The sequence below is a fragment of the Camelus dromedarius genome, chromosome 26 (genome assembly GCF_036321535.1).
Source record: "Camelus dromedarius isolate mCamDro1 chromosome 26, mCamDro1.pat, whole genome shotgun sequence".
Taxonomy (NCBI): domain Eukaryota; kingdom Metazoa; phylum Chordata; class Mammalia; order Artiodactyla; family Camelidae; genus Camelus; species Camelus dromedarius.
In genome coordinates, this window is record NC_087461.1 from 7,942,382 (window position 1) to 7,961,683 (window position 19,302).

Sequence of the window (19,302 nt, forward strand, 5' to 3'; positions counted from 1 at the left end):
ACACGCACACAAACACACGCATGCATAGAGTTCTGGCCGCGGAACAGGAATTCCGGAAGTGTTGAGCCAAAGATTCTAAGCAGCGCGCCGCCCCGCTTCCCGCCCAGCCGCGCACTGCCCCGGAAGGTAATCGTGTGCGGCTGGGTCACCGGCGGGCATTCTAAAGGTGCCGGGAGGGGGCGAGCGCGCACCCTCTCACCACCTCACCTCGAGGCTCGGTTGTGGCTAGTGTAGTAGCACCGCATCGCTGCCGCCTCGGACTCGCGCTTTCTCTTTCCTCCTCCTTCTTAGAGGAGTGCCCATCCCTTCGCCCCACGCCTTGGAGTAGGTAACTGGGCGCGGGCCATTCACGTGCAGGGTCTCTTAGCCGAAGAGGGAGGGAGGCACACCTGGAGCGTGCCGGCAGCCGCGCGCGTGTCCCCGGCTGCGGACCCGGCTCGCGCCCGGCGAGGCGCGGAAAGGAGCGCAGGTTCAGCGGCGAACCAGGGACTGGGTTGAAGGGGTGGGCTACTCGGAGAAGAGAAAGCAGGAAACACCACAGTGAAATCTTAGCGTGAGTGCAGCGGTTGAGGCATCTGCAAAGGGGAGGGTGGCCCCTCTGGGTACGTGGGGGAGGGTTATGAGAGAGAGCTAAGGGTCCCCTCTGCACCATCCTGGGGAGTTCGACTTTGGACGTAGTAGAGGTGGTAAATTTGGGAGCATAGAGGAAACGAGAGGCATCTCCTTTGAGCGTTGAATTTATTATTTATTCCAGCTTCGCAAAGTAGGAGCCTGTGAAAACAGCCAGATTGCATCAGTATCCGTGCCATGCTGGGTTCATAGGCTGTGGGAATTCTAGTCGAATTTGTCATGTCATTCTTTTTCCCTCTTCTGTCTCCGATCACCTGTTTTCCCTGTTACTTCCGTAATGACGTATCAGATGGCCACCAAAAGTACAGTATTAAAAAAAGTTTCACTTTTATTTATTTCTTTAAATGACTTAAGAGAAATGACTGCGTGCTGAGAAACGCCTTTTAAACCTAGCCTTGCTTCTTACAGTTATATGCCTCTGGCTTGTCCCTGGCACCTATGCCTATGGACTCACATTTTGTATAGCTCCTTAAAATTGCACATTCTTAACTGGCCTATCTTAAGTCGTTTTAAAATAGAAAGAGGTAAATGTTAAAAATAAATAAATAAAATAGAGGTAAGAACCCCACCGATTACAGCCCTCTTAAATATATTCGTTAGGATAATTACGGGACTCCACCCCCCTCTCCATATGCACTGTTTCCTGTTTTGTTTTGCTTTGCTAAAAAAATGTTACTGAGTGGCTTAGTTGGGAGCATTGCTTTTAAACATACACCTTCTAAACAGAGGTAAATAAGAGTACAATGTTGCAGAGTATGTTGGAGGAGAGGTGGCGCTAGTGGATCATCAGGACGTCTGAGATTCAGGATTATGCAATGCCTTCTGTTTCCGAGGGGGAAAGAAAACAGTATTCCATAATGCTGGGATAACAGTGCCAGACTGCCCGGTCTAAAAGATACTTAATACCGCATGGAGTGGTCTCTCGAATATTTGTTTTGATTTGACCTAGAAATAAACAAGTAGCTGAGGGAAATGTTAGCACTGGTGGGGTTAATTTGGGTAAGGTTTTTTTCTGTTGAAGATAGGAATTAATTGAAGTATAGGAGAAAGGAGAAACTCGGAAGATAGCCACTCTGGGAGGAGTAATACATTAACATCCCAGGAAACATGCATGTAGAGGTTGAGACAGCTGCAAAGCTTTAGTACTAAATTGCACTGTTTTGTAGAGAAGCAGCTAAATTTGTAAACTTAGAGACTCTACCGGGAAGGAATTTGATGCAGATGTCTTTTATTTAGTCTATATACTTGAGTAGTGTGTGACACTGTAGTAGTACTCACAGTTGATTTTAAGTAACTTGTCACACATCCAACCAGCATCAAATAATACAGATGCTTCAGTATTTTGAATGGGTACAGCTCAATTCACTTTCACTATTTTTTAGCCACTGTGTTAATCTTTTCTTCATTTGGCCATGAAGTGTTTATACTCTTCAAGTTTCTTCAATGAAACCTTCACAACAGTGGAAATAATTGTTTTTTCTCATGTCTGCCAAAAAAGTATTGGTAGCCAAGGGATTGGCAGGGGGCAGGGGTAACTGAGCAATTTCAAAACACACAATGAAAAAACATTTCCTTCTCTGAATTCATAATATGATTAGTATTGTAGATTAGTATTTCCAACTCCCTGCTGGTTTTCTGCACTTGGATATTGTACCAACGTCTCAATTCATTGTGTCCAGATTTGAAAGCTGTACCACCCCTTTCTCCCCATGTCCTTTGAGATCATCGCCTTCTTGGAATTGGCTTTGGAAACCCCACCCCCACAAACTGTTTTAGGAAAAGTAGTAAACTCTCACCTGCAAGGAGTTAAGTCTGTTTGCTCGCTGCTGCTCCACCCTAGTCCCAGCGTAGGTTATCTCTTTCCTGGGCTATCACACGAGGTTCTTTACTGGTCTTGTTACTGTGTGGCTGTAACCAATTAACTTTCCCAATCAGTTCACTGTTGCTTAACCAGCACTAAGTGTAATGATTATAAATCACCAAGTAGTATAATTTCAGTAAAATGTTAGTTCCCTCCCTGCCTGTCCAAGCCCTTACACCTACCAGAAAAGAAAGAAGAAAACTTTCAGTGGCTCTCTGTCACAAAGTACCTGCTGGAAGTATTCATTAGTGAGGAGAATTGTTGCTAGCAAAGGAAAGCTCAGGTAAAGTGAAACCCATTTAATGTGGACACTAGAATTTTACCATAGGTGGTATAAAAGAAGGACTGATTAAAATATTATCTTTAAAAAGACTAAAATTTTTGAAGTCTTACGACTATAACCAAGATTATTAAATATAGCTATACTAATTGATTCTTTGTTATAATTCAGGCGTCTTTTCTGCACAGTTGTTTGGTTGTTCACCTGTCCTTCAGTTGTCCTGGAAGGAATGTAGACTGGCGTCATAGACGTGCCTGAGCGAGGGATGCTTGACTTCAGTACCACGAGCATAGTTACTTTTTGCAAAAATTGATCTCCCACTTAATTTCTTTCAAGGTGCCTTGCTGATTTCTGTTTCCTATTAAACTCTTCCAACTGCCTGACCTTCACTTGTCAATCAGAAGTTTTGCCTGTGATTGGAGCTCCTACTTCTTTTTTTTGGTTGAGGTAGTGGTTACTACAATACTCAACTGTTTGCCAGGAGAGACTAACCTGTGGATGATTTCTTATTGTGATTTTTGCCTCTTGTTGCAACCTCAGCAAAGTGCAGGGGTTCGGGTGTGGTAATGGTTGAATCATGAGGCGCCTGAGGGCAAACTCTGCAGCCTGGCTTTTGAGTGTCTCAGTTTAATTTCTTGAATCTGAACTCCCATGTAGCTCGAATCCAGCTGTTGATTCTAATACTGAAATACCCAAGTTATTAGCAGAGAACGTAAGTGCTAACCCGAAGAGGAACTCTCAAGGCAGCAAGAGTTTGTAGCCTGCCAGCTAGGGTTGTTGAGTGCTTTATTTGCCTGCAGATTTTCCCGGGAAGGGTCAGGCATCCAGCTGAATCTGTGGAAACCCTTGGAAATATGTTTGTAAATGTTAACATCATCCATTATGTATGGGGCTTGCTTTTGGTGTTTTGGAATGGGGTGGGGAGGAAAAGGTTGAGTGAGAGCCACAGGGCTTGCCAAACTGTCCCGTGATTTCTCAACCCTTCCCCCAGTTAACATCTCCGATTTGGTTCTTTGATTCCTTCTCAGAAGGCTTTCTCTGCCTTCTTGGTCTCTAAATCCTATCGTATCAAACTGCCTTTTAATAGTAGCTTTTTAAAAGCCTTTACTGTTTGCCCTGCCTCCTAAGTGGATGTCATCTGCCCCTCCCTTAAAGCAGCCTGGTGTTGCACACTCTCTGCATTTGCCCTTCTGGTTTTTTATTTACCTGTTCAACTACGTGGGCCCCCAGGGCTGGAATGACGCTCACTTGGCAGTTGGTTTATACTCGAACTTGTGAACTGCCCATGCTAACACAGCGAGTTGAACACTGCTGCCTGCCACTGTGAGGAATTCTAGGAATCCTGTGACATTTCCCCTCCTCGGAGTTTTTTGTGCCCTGGAAAAACCATACATCAGAGACCTTCGGTGTTCAAGCTGAATTAAGTTAAAATGGATTATGTGAATTAAAACAGAACACTCAAAAAAAAAAAAAAAAAACCAACCAGAACACTCAACATTATGTACACAGGAGTTTTTTGTTTTTGTTTTTGTTTTTACATATAATGTACACCTATTAGCAGCAAAATGTAGATGACCTTAAGTTCTAGCTATTAAAGTGGATAAAACTCATAGTAAACTTTACTTTTAAATCTCAAAATAGTGTGAAGTCAGCAGAGGCCAGCTCTGTCTGGGTAGGAATAGAGCCAGGAGAGCAGGGGGCACGGAGACCCTGGTTTCCGCAGTGCTGTCCTTGGAGTGACAGCCCCCTCGGCACCTTTTTGCTTCTTTTTCTGAAATGGTGCTAAAAAGAATCATCCTTTTCTGTTTCAGTAGTATTTTCGAGGTGCCTTCATAATCCTGAACATTTTGGGGATTACCTAGTAAACAGTATACTTCTGAAATCCCTCTTTCATCCCATTTTTGTCCCTTATACTGTGGATATGTCACTACAGAATACTCTTACCCCCTTGGGGCTGACTGCTTTCCAGGTAATTACCCTAGAGAAGTTGGCTCTGTTGGCCACTTCTTTCTTTTCTTCTATCTTTCTTTCGTAATTTATATCTGGAGCCCGTTTTCTGTTTTTCTAGATCTCTAACATTTTAGCTTAAACATTTAAAAGTACAGTGTTTGAAACAACTCCTTATAGTTTAACATTTGCTGACCGAGGATGGATTTTTGATTCCTGGGACTGTTTTGTGCTTGAATTGAGCAACCTTGGTTCGATGAAGAGCAGTCGATGAGGAATCATCCTTCAGAAAAGTGCTGCTTCACCCTTTTGGCTGTCAACAGTCCCTTTGGAAATCTGAGGACAGCTGTAAAGATAAAAACATAAGGGAATCTTGCAGATAATCTCAATGCCTTAAAGCTGCATGTAAATCTGAAGGAACCAGATGCCCCTTTGCTCCTAAAGATACTCACATGGGCTTAGGAGGAGGACCTCTTTGCTCCTCTAAATTAGCTGTTACAGACCACTTTGTCTACTGGGAATCCAGATTTAAAACCTTCTCATAGGGAAAATCAGGGATCATCTAGTTCTTCCTACCTGTTCTCCTGGTGGTGCTTGTACTTTTTAAGGACTACAGTTCCCTGCGTTTAGGAATTTTGGAGGGGGGCGGGTATAGCTCAAGGGCTGGAGCACATGCTTAGCATGCACAAGGTTCTGGGTTCAATCCTTGGTACTCCTCTAAAAATAAATAACTAAACCTAATTATCTCCCCTCTCCAAAAAATTAATTTAAAAATAAGGATAAGAAGTGTGGGTATGCACAGAAAACTTATTTGGGGTCAGAGAGTCACTTTAGAAGGAGATAGAAATTTGACTTAATCCAAGCATTTTGTACTATTGTTCTGGGCATATTATATTGTGCAGTAAATGGGGTTGCTTGGTTGCCTAGTTTAGTTTCTCTTAAATGTCAGATCTGAAGGTTGTGGAAATTTTCCTTCTCTTGCGTATGTGTTATTAATAGAAGGGATCGAAAATCTAGATGATAAAAATCTAGATGGACAAACTTCTTTTCTCTGAGTGTAGAGCTCGCAGGTAGAAACAGGTACCCAGCCCGTGGTTTACCTAACCTCAAAGTTTTCATCGGGGGCAGCACACTTCTTTGATTGCCTATAATAATATAATGTAAACTATTTGTCTAATACAAACCAGTGCCACTTAAAAGTTTACCTAAAAATTACCATCTGGGATACTTTCAAAGAAATAGTTGCCTGTTATCTTATGCTGTGTGCATATAATTATTATGCTAAATGTCTGTCTCCAAATATCCACGTTCTTTATTATTTTCATGCCTCCGTTCAGATGTCACCAAATTAGGGGCCTTTCCTGATCACTCCGTATCGATTAGCATTCATCTTCACTGAGTGTGAAGATATACAGGCTTTTTTTTCCTCTCATCCGCATTAAGAGGTTATTTTTATTTCTTTAACATATCATCTTTTTTTACCTAAGGCCTCAAGTTTTGCTTCTGTGTCAAAGTAATTCCTAGTTTTGCCCACAAAATAGTCTGCAAGCAACAATGTTCATAACGTTTTCATAACACAACAGAAATACGTGTTGCGCCTCAGGCGGAACGCAGCCCCAGAGGTCAGTAGAACCGGCAGCAGCGCAGACAGCGCAGTAACAGTGCTCTTGCGGCCCAACCAGAAAACTAGGCCGCAAACCAGCCTCCTGGGCTCCGTCAGTCCTTGGGCCCAGGGAAGAGCAGTCAAGGGCTGGAATAGCCTCTGAGAAACGTAGATAAAATAACAAGGAACAGAAAATGGGGGTGAAGAGATAAAGAGGATCGATTCAGGCAGTCCAACAGCTAACCACTGCTTCCCGGAGAACAGAGAGCACGGACGGGAGGAAGTGACCCGTGAAGCAATTCAGGAAGCACAGTGCGAAGTTCCCGGGTTGAAAGGCCCCGCGGGGTCCCTGCAGGAGCATCGCCGTGAAGGCACACGGATAGCTGCAGGTGTCCGGAGCAAGAGCCGGTCACGGGGGGCCAAGACCCAGAGTGGCTTCCGTTTCTCAGCAGCAGCAAGCTTGCTTCTGAGAAGCGGCGCTGTGCCGTGTCTCCAAACGGCCGACAGAAAACGATTTTAAGTCCTGTGCAGCCAGGTTACCAGTCAACGTTGACGGTAGAAGAGAGGTTTTCAAACATTCGGGGCACAGAATTGAGGGACCACGCCGAGACAGAGGAAGTAGTAGCCCGCGGCCACCCGGAGGGGCCCGCGCCGGGACTCTTGACACAAGTTAAAACTTTGACGTGGACACACACACACACACACACACACACACACACACACACACACACGGTAAAGACAACGGGGGTAGAAACAGCCCGCGCAGCTCGTCAAGTCCAGCTGTCCGGGGCTGATAAGGGACAGCAGTGAGGGGTGGGCGTGGGGCGAGGTTTACCATCTTTGCGCTCTTTCCCCTCGGAAGGTTCTTTACTTGTGGAGTCAGGCTGCGTCTAAGGGCCTGGTCCGCCCGGCAGGAACCTGCAGGCGTGGGTGGGGTCTCGCTGGGGAGCTCTGAGCTCTTTCCTGGGTGTCCCCAAGGCCCTTCCACTTTGGACAGTTCTCTCAGATCTTCACGTGAGAAAAGCAGCTTTGCTGACATCAGTTTTTCCGCCATTTAAGTGCTTTGACCAGTGACCTACAGGCAGACGTTTAATTCAGAAACATGTACGTAGCCTGAACCAATCTCATTCTCTGACAGCGTGAACTTGCCCGGGGACTCCAAAGGGAAACGAGCTGGAAAATGGAAAAACAGGAACCAGCAGAGTCATCTCAAAATACCAAACAGTCTATTATTTCAGAGGAGGTATGAACTGTTTCTTACTTCTCCTTCCCCACATAAAGCTGAGTTTCAAAGAAATGTATACACTCTTTGCTGTTTCAGATGCCTGTTTTTAATGCTGCAGGACAGTTTTAAAGCCTTGTTCCTGCTCCCTTTTTAGGACTCAGGGACCTTTTGCTCTTGTGTGGGAGCAGTCGTCTCTCTCTCTGAATTGTATGTATTAATGAAAGTGAGACTATTTTTAAAGTGGATTTTGACTGCTGATTAAAAAAAAATTCTCAATTTTTATTAAAAGTTTCCCTGGGTAGAAGAATAAATCATTTGTGAGTTTTAGGGCTTAGGCCTAGGTAGCACATCTTGGTTAGCTGTTTATACTCTGTGTGTGTGTGTAAGAACAGTGAAAACCTAGTTTTAGTAGTTGTCAGTTGTTGTCTAAATTCCAGAACTGATAAATGTCTTGAATGTTACCCAGTTTACCTTTTAAAAAGTCTCTTCCTACAGGAACCATTGCACCGGATAAATTTTAAATCCTTCATCTTGGAACTCTGAGGTTGATACCTTTTTTTTTTTTAATATCAAAGTACACATTCGGCTTGTTTTATGCGGGGGTGGTAATTGGGTTTATTTCTATTTGGAGGAGGTACTGGGGATTGAACCTGGGACATCGGGCATGTCAAGCATGCACTCTACGAGTTGAGCTATACCCTCCCCCCTCCCCGAGGTTGATACCTTTCTGGAATTCTTTTTGATTTAAAATTCTTTCCATGTTGTCTGTGACCAGATTTGCTGATAATTATTAGGTTGCTGCTGGTGAGAAGCGAGAGAGAGAATAGTAAGAAAAGCCTACTTAATTGCTTTCCGTACAGAGTGAACTTTGCTCTCAGTCAGTGTAGTGCTGTAGGTTAAGTTAGTCCTGATAACTAAAACTCCTCGGCGTCTAGGCTGAACGGTGCTGGGTGCCCCTCCGACTGGGTGGTAGACCCACGTGTTACTATGGAGAACGTGGTCACTGGCCACGGTGTCCTCGCAGTCAGCTGTGCTGTGTAGTCATGGACAGTCACATGGCACTGAGTTCTCACGCACGGACCACAGCTCTGTGACAGGCAGCAGAGCAGAGGACAGCGTGGCAGGAGCATCCCAGAGAAGCCCTCCTCTCTCTTCCAGACACCCCTAGTCCTCCCCCGGCCCAAGAATTTCTCCAACTCTCATTTCTTTTCACCTCCAGTACTGTCTCCCAAACTCCAAAAAAGCAGTAGACCCACCCATCAGAAAAACAACTTTTATTACTTTGAACTGAAAACTTGCACATCAGTTTTGGGGAGGGAAACATAATAGTCACTAGGAGAGCCTCATAGAGGAAGTTTGAAAGGAAGAAAACCTAAATAAAAACCAAAAAGCAACATGGTTTAAAAGTTTCCCAATTTACTGTCTGATCTCCTTTTAGTTAATTTCAGAAGGAAAATGGGTCAAGCTTGAAAAAACAACTTACAGGGATCCTACTGGTAAAACAAGGTAAACTATTTTTTTTTCCTTTTGTAAAATGCTTAGTGTTTGGGTTCTCAGGGTCTCTGTTTAGCGTTTGGCATAAACTGGTATTTTCCTCATTGTAACTCTGCCTGAAATAAAGAATCTAGTTTAGCTCTTTTAACACCACTCTCCCAGGTAGATTAGGGTGAACCTAAGTTATTTTGGACAAGCCTAATTTAAGCTGATAAAGCAGCAGAATCATTCACAGTACAGGTTTTCCCATTTATGAAATCAGTTTTTAATCTCTGAATTAGGATGTAAGAGAAAACACTGCTGGGCTAGGGATAAAATTGACATGCATACACCTTGCTCATGGAAATTTAAATTGTGGGGAAAAAATTCTGTAAGGCATTTCATACTGTGTATCAACTGTCATAAAGACATACTGGGGCAGGAAGGGAGTTCCTGGGGCCAGGTCCCTGCGGTGTCTGAGACTGTGCTAAGAAAACTATCTGGAATCAGATTTATGCATGAAAAATGTTCATCAAAATTTAAAAAGACAGATAAATTGAAAGCAACCTAAACGTCTTTAAAATAGAGAAATAATGGTTGTAGGTTATAATGTATTCATTTGGTAAAATCTGTGCAGACATCTCCAAGCAGGTCATGAAGACGTAGCAGTTTGAGAAGTTAATAAGCTGATAACAAAATAGGAAATTGTATATATGCTTTTTAAACTGCCAAATAATGTGCAAGAAAAGTCAAGAAGGAAAAATACAAAATATTAATGGCAGCTGTGGGATTAACCTATTTTCTTCTGTTTTCCAGCTTTTCTGCTTAGTAATTTTTGTATATTACAAATAACTATCAGGAAAAAATATGTTAAAATAGATTAAACATTTACTTAGTGAAATACAAAAAGGAGGAAAACAGAATGAGGAAATAGGAAAACATAACTAGGTTTAGTATCCAGGTTATATGATATGAATTCATTAACATAAAAACTGCTAAGTGATCAAGTAAGAATATAGAATTTCTTCATAAGGAGATAAATGCATCTCCCATCAGTGTGAAAGTACATGGCCAGTAATTTAAACAGCATTTGACTATAATCGACTGAAGTAGCAAAAGTAGTAACGAGGCCAGGTGTTGGAGAGCTCTGGCGTCCGTGAAGATACCCATAGCACCTGCGAACCCCGGAGTCAGCTCAGTGCCTGCGCCCCATGCACAGAGTGGGAGAGGGTCACGTGTGTGCAGTGCTGAGTGTGCAGAACTGGGCTGCAGACACGTGGTGAGGCCCGAGCCTTCGGGAACACAGTGTGTGCACTGGGCTTGTGCTTGTGAAAACAGAGCCAGAGCCTTGAGGCCGCCTTACCGTGGTACACTTAGGTTCTCTCTCCCATCAGGCTGAGCTGATAACGGAGTCTAGCCCTTCGTGCTGGTCAGGTGAAGAGTGTGTGTTGGTCGGTGCCCATGTGGCTCTGCACCTGCTCTTCGGCCCCCCTTCTAGTGCTTCTCCTTCCATCAGGGGTGTGCATCAGAATCACCTGAGGATTTGTTTCTAGAAACTCATGATTCTGTCTCAGCTCCGGAGAGCTGGCTTCAGTGGCTGGGGGTGTGCTCTGAGGTCTCCCGGACACCACCCTGTGTGGCCTCTTCTCCATCCGTCCATACAGAGGGCCTCCCTGTGGCCTCCAGAGAGGTCTTGTGTAAAACATCAGCATTCATACCAGAATGTCAAGCTTTGAAGAATGAATCTCAGTACTTTACAGTAGGCTATGGTTTTTACATTTATAAAATATTGCATGTACAAAACAATAAAATTGCAGTAGAGAATTCCTTTGTTCCAGCATCTTGTTCGTGGAAGACGACATAGAGTGATCTTAGGAGTGTGCAGATATGCTGGCTGGGTGCCCCTTTATTGAGTTCAGGATAGAGCTGAACTCATCTTCTGCCACCTGGCCTGCCTCTTGCTGCAGGTTGACAAGATGAAGAAAGTAAAACAGGCTTTCCTGTAACAAAGACTAAAAAGCAGGGTAACTCATCCAGAGTCAGGATTCTCAAGCTACAAGAGCCCTCGAACACTGGCCCTTCCCTGGTTCTACAGACGAGGACACAGTCTCCAGGAGGCCGTGGCCGTGGGCTCGGCTGGTAGGCTAGTGGAGACGCAGCTGTTCTGACTCCATCAAGTGGAGCTCTCGGGGGGCGTCCTTGTTCTGGTATTTCTTAGAAACACGTTTCTTCTTTGTGGCTCAGGACTGCTTGTTTACTTCAGCTTGACCACTGGGCTGATGCTCCTCTTTGCTTCCCTCCTTCCTAGAGCTCGGGATGGGCCCTTCGGTGCTCTCCCTGCACTGCTGTCTTAGTCCTTAGGACTGACCTTAGGAGGCAGCAGCGGAAGCTGGGCTGAAAGGTGCTGTGTCTCTTGCGACCTCAGTTACTGACTGATTCGAATGGCTTGTGGGTTGGCTTCTTGCTACTAACAGGAATGTTGGCAGCTGACTTGTCACAGGAGCCTGTCTGATTCTCATAGGTTCACTCTGACATACTTGCCCTTTTAACTAAATAGCTGATGTTTTTTAATAGAAGCATGGCAGAGTCCAGACCTTAAGGACGACCAGACAAAAAGTGTGAGGGCTCCTCCATGTAGAGCCGCTTCAGCACCCTCTTCCCGTCCGGAGACTGATGTCGCACGTGGACGCCTTTCTTTCTTTCCCTGGAGTCACTCACATGTCTTCCTTCTCTGAAATCCACAGTTCTTGGCTCCTTCACCCCCATCTCTTGCCGCTGCCTTTTTCTGTTTAAGGGATAAGAGAGTGAGAAGGGAATCCCCTCGTATGCCCCTCCCCCTTCAAACAGCATGATTGTTCCAGTAACTAGACTTAAGTACCATGCTGCCCTGAGACAGGCATCTGACCAGGAGTAAAGCTGGAAGATGGGGTAGGGAGCCTGCCACCATTACCCAACATGTTCCTCTGGGGACCATTTTCCCCTGAGACAGGATGTGGGGCCTGCAAAGCAGAGCACTTACCTAAATGTAATAACTCTTCAGTTAATAAACAGGAGGGCCCTACTTTCTTAAACTGTGTATTTGAGGTCACGGATTTTAAAATCTGAACTGTGTAAATAACTATCTCTACGGTTCACGTTACGCGGAGTATCCTTTGGAATTTGCGTCGCGGCTTCAGTTGCACTGACTGCTTAATGGTCTTTGAAGCCTCGGTCACCAGCTGTGCTGCTCCCTGTGGATTTATGGTCCAGACTGAAGTGTTTCTAGTAAATGATTTGAGAGCTGATTTGAAAGGCAGCTCAGGTGATGAGCAGGCCTTCAGTTAAGATGTAGAGGGTTAGATCGGGCTGGCAGGGGTGTTCTTTGGTAGTTTTTAGAAGCTCTAGGAAAGCACGTTTGGCTTCTTCACATACAGATCTTTACTGCCTGGTGTTCTTGGCTGTTACCTTTAGCACATTTGCATGCTTTGCATTTGCAAGGTGCTGGTTATACACACAAAACCGAAGAACGGTCTCTTCAGCACTAATGGTTTTGATTTTTTTCTTGTCTGCCTGAACAGAACTTGGGAAACTGTCAAACGTACAACCAGGAGAGGACAGTCGGCTGATGGTATGAATGCAAACCTGTTTTAATTCTCCAGAAAGGAAGTCCTCACACTTCACTGCAGGCGGCCGGGTGGAGGAGGGTTTTTTACTATAACCAAGACCTCAGAGCAGAGCTACCGTCAAGTATCTTTGTCTTTACCTCTGGCGCTCTGTGTTGCATTGCTGTGTAACTCGGTCAGGCTTTCTTTCTAAATCACTTCTGGCTTCTGTTCTCTAAGCTCAGAGCAGTGTTTCTGAGGGGAAGATGTAATAATACTTAAAGCCAAACATAAATCGGTGAGATTTACGCCACATACCGTGCTAGACATGTTATATACCTTCTGGAAATCCCTCGTATTCTGCTTAGGGGATCTAGGTGAGAGCCTTTAGTTTGGAAAACTTCCTTGGCACTACTTCATGCTTACTGACCGCTTGCTTTCTAAGTTGACGAGGAAACGAATTAGGAAAAGACTGTTCATTCAGTTCACTTTCCCTTCCAGGCATGAGTTCTTTGACTTAAAGATCCCAGAAACAGTCCTGAAAACCACCTCTGGTCCAGGTGGAGTTGGGCAATAAGTCTTTCTTGTTTTTCCCTTTTATTTTTCCATTTTGTTCTGTGCCCGGTTTTGACCGGAAGCAGACAGAGTAGCGGCCGCAGCCACTGTGTCTTCCCGCCGGGAAAGTGAAAGGAGCCAAGTGGCCCCTTCCTGGGCAGCTGTGTTTTCCAGAATCCAGTGCCTTTTGGTTTTGTTTTGTTTTAAGGCCAAGTAACCTGGGAGAAAAGGCCTTTTATCCTGAAACAGTACAGTTCAGTCTAGCTAGCATATACCACAAACAGGGGAACTTCCTCAATCTCTTGCGGAAAGGAAGTCCGAGAGCACACAGATCCACGTAGCTTCCCCAGCAGCCCGGCCACCGCGGCTAAGAAGTGGTCTCTGCAGACGTTAGTGTAGACTGCAGTTGTGTCCTTGGCCCTGGGCTGAATGTTTACTTCTAGTTTTGATGTGATTCTAAAGAAATTGTGACAACAAAACCAAGCGTTTTAGAAAAAGAAAAACAACCTGGAAGTGTGATGATTTTTTTCCTTGCATTTTTTTAATGAGAATAATTTCCAAAGTTAATTGCCAGTGTTGTAGTTTAAAATAGCTTCTTATTGCTAATGGCAAATATAAGACAGATTTTGGATGCAACGTTTTTTAATATACAGGATTTTGGTTAGATTGCTCTGAGTAAACTGCTGGCGTTACCAGCCTTTCATCAGGGACTTCCTTGGCTGTGTTTCCTGAGGACAGGTGTGGCGGTCATCCCAGTGCTGCAGAGAACTCTGCATTATGAGTGCATCGTTCTGGTCAAGCAGTTCCGACCACCCATGGGAGGCTACTGCCTAGAATTCCCCGCAGGTGAGTAAGTCAGCCTCTCTTGCTTCTCAAGGGCTGTGGGGCTGAGCAGGGCAGAGCCTGTGAACGGCGGCGCTTAGACATTTAACACTTTCCATCCATCTGCCTCTCCAGGCCGCCGCCCTCCTCTTCGCAATATTACAGCCTCTTTCGGGTCATTGCTTTTCTGTAATTTTTCAGCTTATTTCAGCTTCCGTCACTAGTGGTCTGCTTCTGACACATTTATAGTAATAACTAGGCCTGACTCTAAACTCCAAAAACTGTGAATGGAAAAGATCCTCCGGGACGTATGTATACAGGCCAAGGAAATTGTCTTAATTGCAGCTGGAATATTTTTTCAGTTGTACAGAAAGCAGAACTGTCTAGAATTCAGTGCAGTGCATCATGACATGACTTAATTGGGTTGTTTCCATCTGAAGAGATTGGATCTCATTTATTTATCATTAGTGGTTTCAGTTTTGTATATTTAAAGTCCATGCCATAGTAGCATATAAGTAATAGCCCCTTTTTTTTTGGCATTTGTGTATATGTATTTTTATTGAAGTATAGTCAGTTTACAGTGTTGTGTCAGTTTCTGGTGTACAGCACAATGCCCCAGTCATACGTGGACATACAGATATATTCGATTTCAATAGCTTTCTTTCTCGTTTACTTGCCATTTCACTGAAGAAATGAGTAACCTTAAAAGTAATTGAATTTGTTTCCCTGTGCTGTGCCAGAAATTGACATAACATTGTAAACTGACTCTATACTTCAATTTTAAAAAAAACTATACACACACACACACAAGTATATACAGATAGTAATTGAATAGGCTATGTTTCACTTTTTCTATGCATTTTAAAAATTCCTTTCAGGAAAAAGAATCTGCGATGCCACTGTCCTCCCAGGCGGCCCCTCTGCTCACCCCCTCAGAGAGCGGGTCGTTCCTGCAGGTCCCCTCGCCTTGGGTTCCCTCCTTCCCGTTCTTCTCCCTCCCGGGTGACTCCCTCGGCACGGCCCTGAGGGAGAAAGGCAGGGTAGGTGACCCCATCCCCGGCTGACGTGAGGAAACGGGAACAACCACGGGCTTCCTGGGCTGTAGTCACAGGGCCGGTCCAGGGCCTGGGCCACCCCCAGGCCACTCACCCACGCAGGAGGTCCGTGCTGTGCGGAACCCCTGTTGCTGGGATGCTCAGAACAATCTGTGTCTCTGCACGAGGAGCAGAACCAACTACATCTGCCGGGGGGTGTTCCTCTGCCTTTTACTTCCCTGTAGAAGATCAGAGCCTCGGTCAGTGCCGTGTGCACAACCCCTTTCCCAACTCGAGGCCTCCCGCTGGCTCCGCAGCCTGTGTGTCCCGGGCCGCAGCCCCGCCTCACACCCGCCACGGTTGCAGGTCTCCTCGAAGGCGACGAGAGCCCGGAAGCAGCCGCCCTGCGGGAGCTGGAGGAGGAGACTGGCTACAAGGGTGAAGTCGCTGAATGTTCTCCAGGTTCGTGCGGCTCTCTGGGTGTGCCCTTGGGGACAGGCTCTGGAAAATCAGCCCCCAGTAGGTGGTTCTTTGTGGTCAGGAATTCAGGTGGCTTTTATTTTCACTCGTTCACTGAGGAGAAAGCCCGGGTGAGGACGGGTCACTTGTCAGTGAATCCCCCTTCCCCACGGGAGCACGTCTGAGCACAAAGGGCCTGAAATAGGAGAAGAGCTAGGAAGTTAAGTTGCCTTCCAGGTTCCCACGGCCGGAGCCTTATGACTCATCTCATCCACATGCCTCACGCCTCACTGGACAGCATTGCTCTTGGTGTGGAGAACGGCTCTGACAACATCTGACCCCCTCAGATCTACCATACTGTACCCAGGAACCCTGGGGAAGACGGGGGAACTGACTGCATGGGTGCTTCACCTCCCGACAGCGGGTGCTGGCTCTCCTGCATGACCTCTGTTACCTGAGTTACTGGCCCAGTCTTCTCCCAGAGGCACTTAAGTAATGAAACAAGTGCTTGTCTCTGCAGCCGTATGCATGGATCCGGGTTTGTCCAACTGCACCACACACATCGTGACAGTGACTATCAACGGAGATGATGCTGAAAACGTAAGGCCGAAGCCAAAGCCAGGTAAGGGTGCGTTGGCTGCGTGTAAGGTGGGTGCACTGTAGTAAATATCTTTTTACTTCCTACTAGTTTGATTTTTGTTGAAAGAGGGATAGTCTTTCACAGATGCTTCACTGGTACTCTTGGCTGTTTTCCTAATCTTGTGTATTTTAGCATTTTTCTCTTGGCACTTCATTGATTTTATTCTTTCTTTATATAAAATGTTGAATTTTGTATTTCTCTCTTTTCTGTATAGTTTATTCCCACTTAGTAGTAAGAGCTACAAGCCTTCAAGAGTAAACAGTGAAAGTCGTCAAAATCGTTCTGATTTCTGTCCCCGTCTGTACTGTAAGAATGGCAGGAATGTTACGGGACAGTTATAGGAGAGCACCTTATTAATGATTCTTTACTATGTTCCATACTTAGTGAAGCTTTTAGGAATTCTTTGTATTTCTTTGCAAGTTTGGTTTTAGCAGCTTTAGTGCCTCTCTCAGGCTGCAGCAACCCTAGACTGGATTCAGAACATCTATTTACTGTTTGAGTCCATTCTGAATTCTCTGCATTCTTCCTATTTGGAGGGTCTACAACTCTTACAGGTATAAGCTGACACCGAGTAAGATTCTGCACAGTTCTCATGAGTCCCTGAGCTCTACAGTCTTAGTTCTTAAGTCACCTTCATAGTGAGGTGAACTTGCACTGTGTTATTTAAGTCATGGAGGAGACCAAGGTGACTGCATTAAAAACTCCATACCTGTGAGTGGGAAAAGATACAAAAGAAAAAAAAATCACAGTGCAATATGAGGATGGCTGTACCAAGTGCTACCAAAATTCTGAAGAAAGAGGAACCATGCCTGAGAGCCTGCCATAAACAAGTCATAGCAGACACACCTGCCTCAAGTAATGCAGCTGTCAGAAAAGCCACTGAAACCCACTAAATTGATAAATCTATCAATCCATACATCAACTAATCAATAAATTGAATAAAATTCTCCCCCAAAATAAAATACATATATACGTGCTTAAAATTTGGCGATTAAACTTTTGATTTGGAGAACAGTAACTTTATAGTGTTGTAATTTTTTTACCATGAATATAAATGTAATTGGTAGAGCCCCAGGTTTCTGTTAAACTCTTACAGCCTTTTTGATGTCTTGCACAGAAGTCTCCAGGGGGTTTTGCCACTCCAGGCCTTGCTGAAATGTTCTTCTGTTTTATTTTCAGCAGAAGGAGGTACGTTGTCCACCTCTGGTGCAGTGGGAGTGGCCGCAGGCATTGTGAGTTGCTCTGGGGGGCTCGCCCATTGTTCAGCTTTGTTTTTCTTGGACTTTGTCTAGAATTTGTGGAGGTAATTTCCTTACCAAAGAACGACCTGCTGAAGAGGCTTGATGGTAAGCATTCTTGATCACCAGCTACCCACCTTGCTCTGTTTTCCCCGTCCCCGTGCCCAACGAACGGGGCACTGAATAGAATTGCTTCTTTCTGCTCTTCCGCATTAAAGGCAGATACCTAGGAACTGTTGTAAGACTGCAGTTGGCCTATAATAATATTCCTTTCTGAGTGGCATAGAGTTTGAGAATAGGAGCAAGACATTCTCTGTCAGGCTTTCATTAGGGGCTTTGTTTATTCTACAGAACAGTCACGATTACCTTTCTGCTGATTAGCCAGATCTGTTCTGTAGCTTAAATCTTTGACCCATCCATCCAGAGGTGTGGTAAATCTCTCAGCTGATCCTCAAATGTGCTAGTATGTTGGGTGACTCTTTGTGTGGCGTGTGAGTTAAAGGAGAATTTAACAGTGTTCATTCTACAAATACTGATACACACCAAGTGTGACGTGTGATGTAATGTGATACAGGGAGCAGACCACCCAGCAGTGCGCCCCTGGGTAGGTTACTCGCCACGTAGTTACGCCGTGCGGCTCCTGGTCGGCCCATCTCAGGATTTTGTAGATCTGAGCAAGGAAGGTTACGTGGACCGACGTGCTCTGGTGTCCCTGCATGAGGAGGGACTCAGAAGGCGTGGCAGGGCCTTCGGGGGGCTCTTCTGTCAGCTGGGTCGGTCCCCACTCACTCACCATAAAGAAGTGGATGTTCATAAGTTTTTATTTTAAAAATTAGCTTGGAGCATTGTTTGACCTGAAGCTTTTGAGAGCTCTCCCTTCCTCCCTTGATTACCAGTGGCTCACAGTTTTATTTCCAATGTCTGTGTTCAAAAAGTCAAGAGGAATCTTTGAGAAACTGCTGTGGTTTCAGGTTCCCAGACAGCCTCCATCCCTGCATTACCTCCTAGAAACCAGACCTCAGGGTCTCAGGTCGGAGCTGGGAGTACTGGCCAGGAAGAGACGTGGTGACTTCTGGGGCGTTTTCTTGGGGACAGCAGGGCCCACCGGGGCGGGCAGTGCGGCTTCGAAGTGGGCAGGTCTGACTGGGTTGGAGGCTCAGCCGCCTGTGTGGTAGTGACAACTCTGAACGAGTTCCTTAGCTCTTCTCCTAAACTAGGAGCCCCTACCTCTGAGGAGGTGGAGTAAAGTTAAATGGGATAACCTTGGCACCCAGACCCTTAATGTTGTATGCTGTTGTGTTTTTGTTTTTTATATTAGAAAAGTATCTTTTGAGAAAAACAAAAATCCTTCTTCCAGCTGACTTCCCTCCTGGCCGTAGGAGAGGGCCTCGAGGAGGGAGGGAGGAAGGGGGAGGGGATACGGACATATCAGGAGGGAGGGCGGAAGAAGCTGTCGTCCTAGCTTTACTAGACTCACAAGGGAGTAATCTACTTAATTCCTGGACGAGTAACATTTGAGAAGTAGGAGGAAGGCCTGGGAGTTCAGTTTGCCGCAAGGAACAGCTTTCAGCACTTACCTGCACCTGCCGCGCGGGGAGGAGCAGGACATAACCCTGCCTTCCAGGAGCAAAACGTCTCTGAGCTTGTTCCTGAACAAGTGGCTGTAAGACGGGGGGCCGAGTGGCAGTCTGATGGCCTGAGGAAAACAGGCGTTCTCATGAGAGCCCCTGTGCTCAGTTTCTGAGCCCTCATTCTTGATGGTAAGGCCGATTCCAGTGTGTCCTGCGCACAGTTTAACCTGCATGTGGAACGCGTGTCCCCTGAGGAGGAGAAGATGCGGGAAGCGCCAGCCCTGTGTGGGTGGAGAGTAGCCAAGCCCTGGAGTGAGCTGTAAATGAAGTAACAGTTGAATCCATCAACTTACGGCCTTGCTGTTTTAAGGCATAAAGTCATC

At 45.5% G+C, this 19,302-nt stretch overlaps 1 protein-coding gene across 8 annotated transcripts in view; it reads left to right on the forward strand.

The window, feature by feature from the left end:
• The window catches only part of NUDT5 (nudix hydrolase 5), a 22,165-nt gene continuing 2,863 nt past the window's right edge, over positions 1–19,302 (forward strand). For 2 of the 8 annotated variants that reach the window (XM_064479358.1, XM_064479355.1), the window contains exons 1-8: positions 176–324; positions 7,460–7,564; positions 8,985–9,052; positions 12,577–12,626; positions 13,894–14,001; positions 15,378–15,473; positions 15,991–16,092; positions 17,403–17,456. In XM_064479358.1, coding sequence (XP_064335428.1) covers positions 7,502–7,564; positions 8,985–9,052; positions 12,577–12,626; positions 13,894–14,001; positions 15,378–15,473; positions 15,991–16,092; positions 17,403–17,456 — 541 coding nt within the window. In that variant the 5' untranslated portion in view covers positions 176–324; positions 7,460–7,501. Of the gene's footprint in view, positions 127–175; positions 329–7,459; positions 7,565–8,041; positions 8,091–8,984; positions 9,053–12,576; positions 12,627–13,893; positions 14,002–15,377; positions 15,474–15,990; positions 16,093–17,227; positions 17,281–17,402; positions 17,457–19,302 lie in introns of those variants that run through there. The other 6 variants (XM_064479357.1, XM_064479356.1, XM_064479359.1 and 3 more) reach the window with 6 other exon arrangements.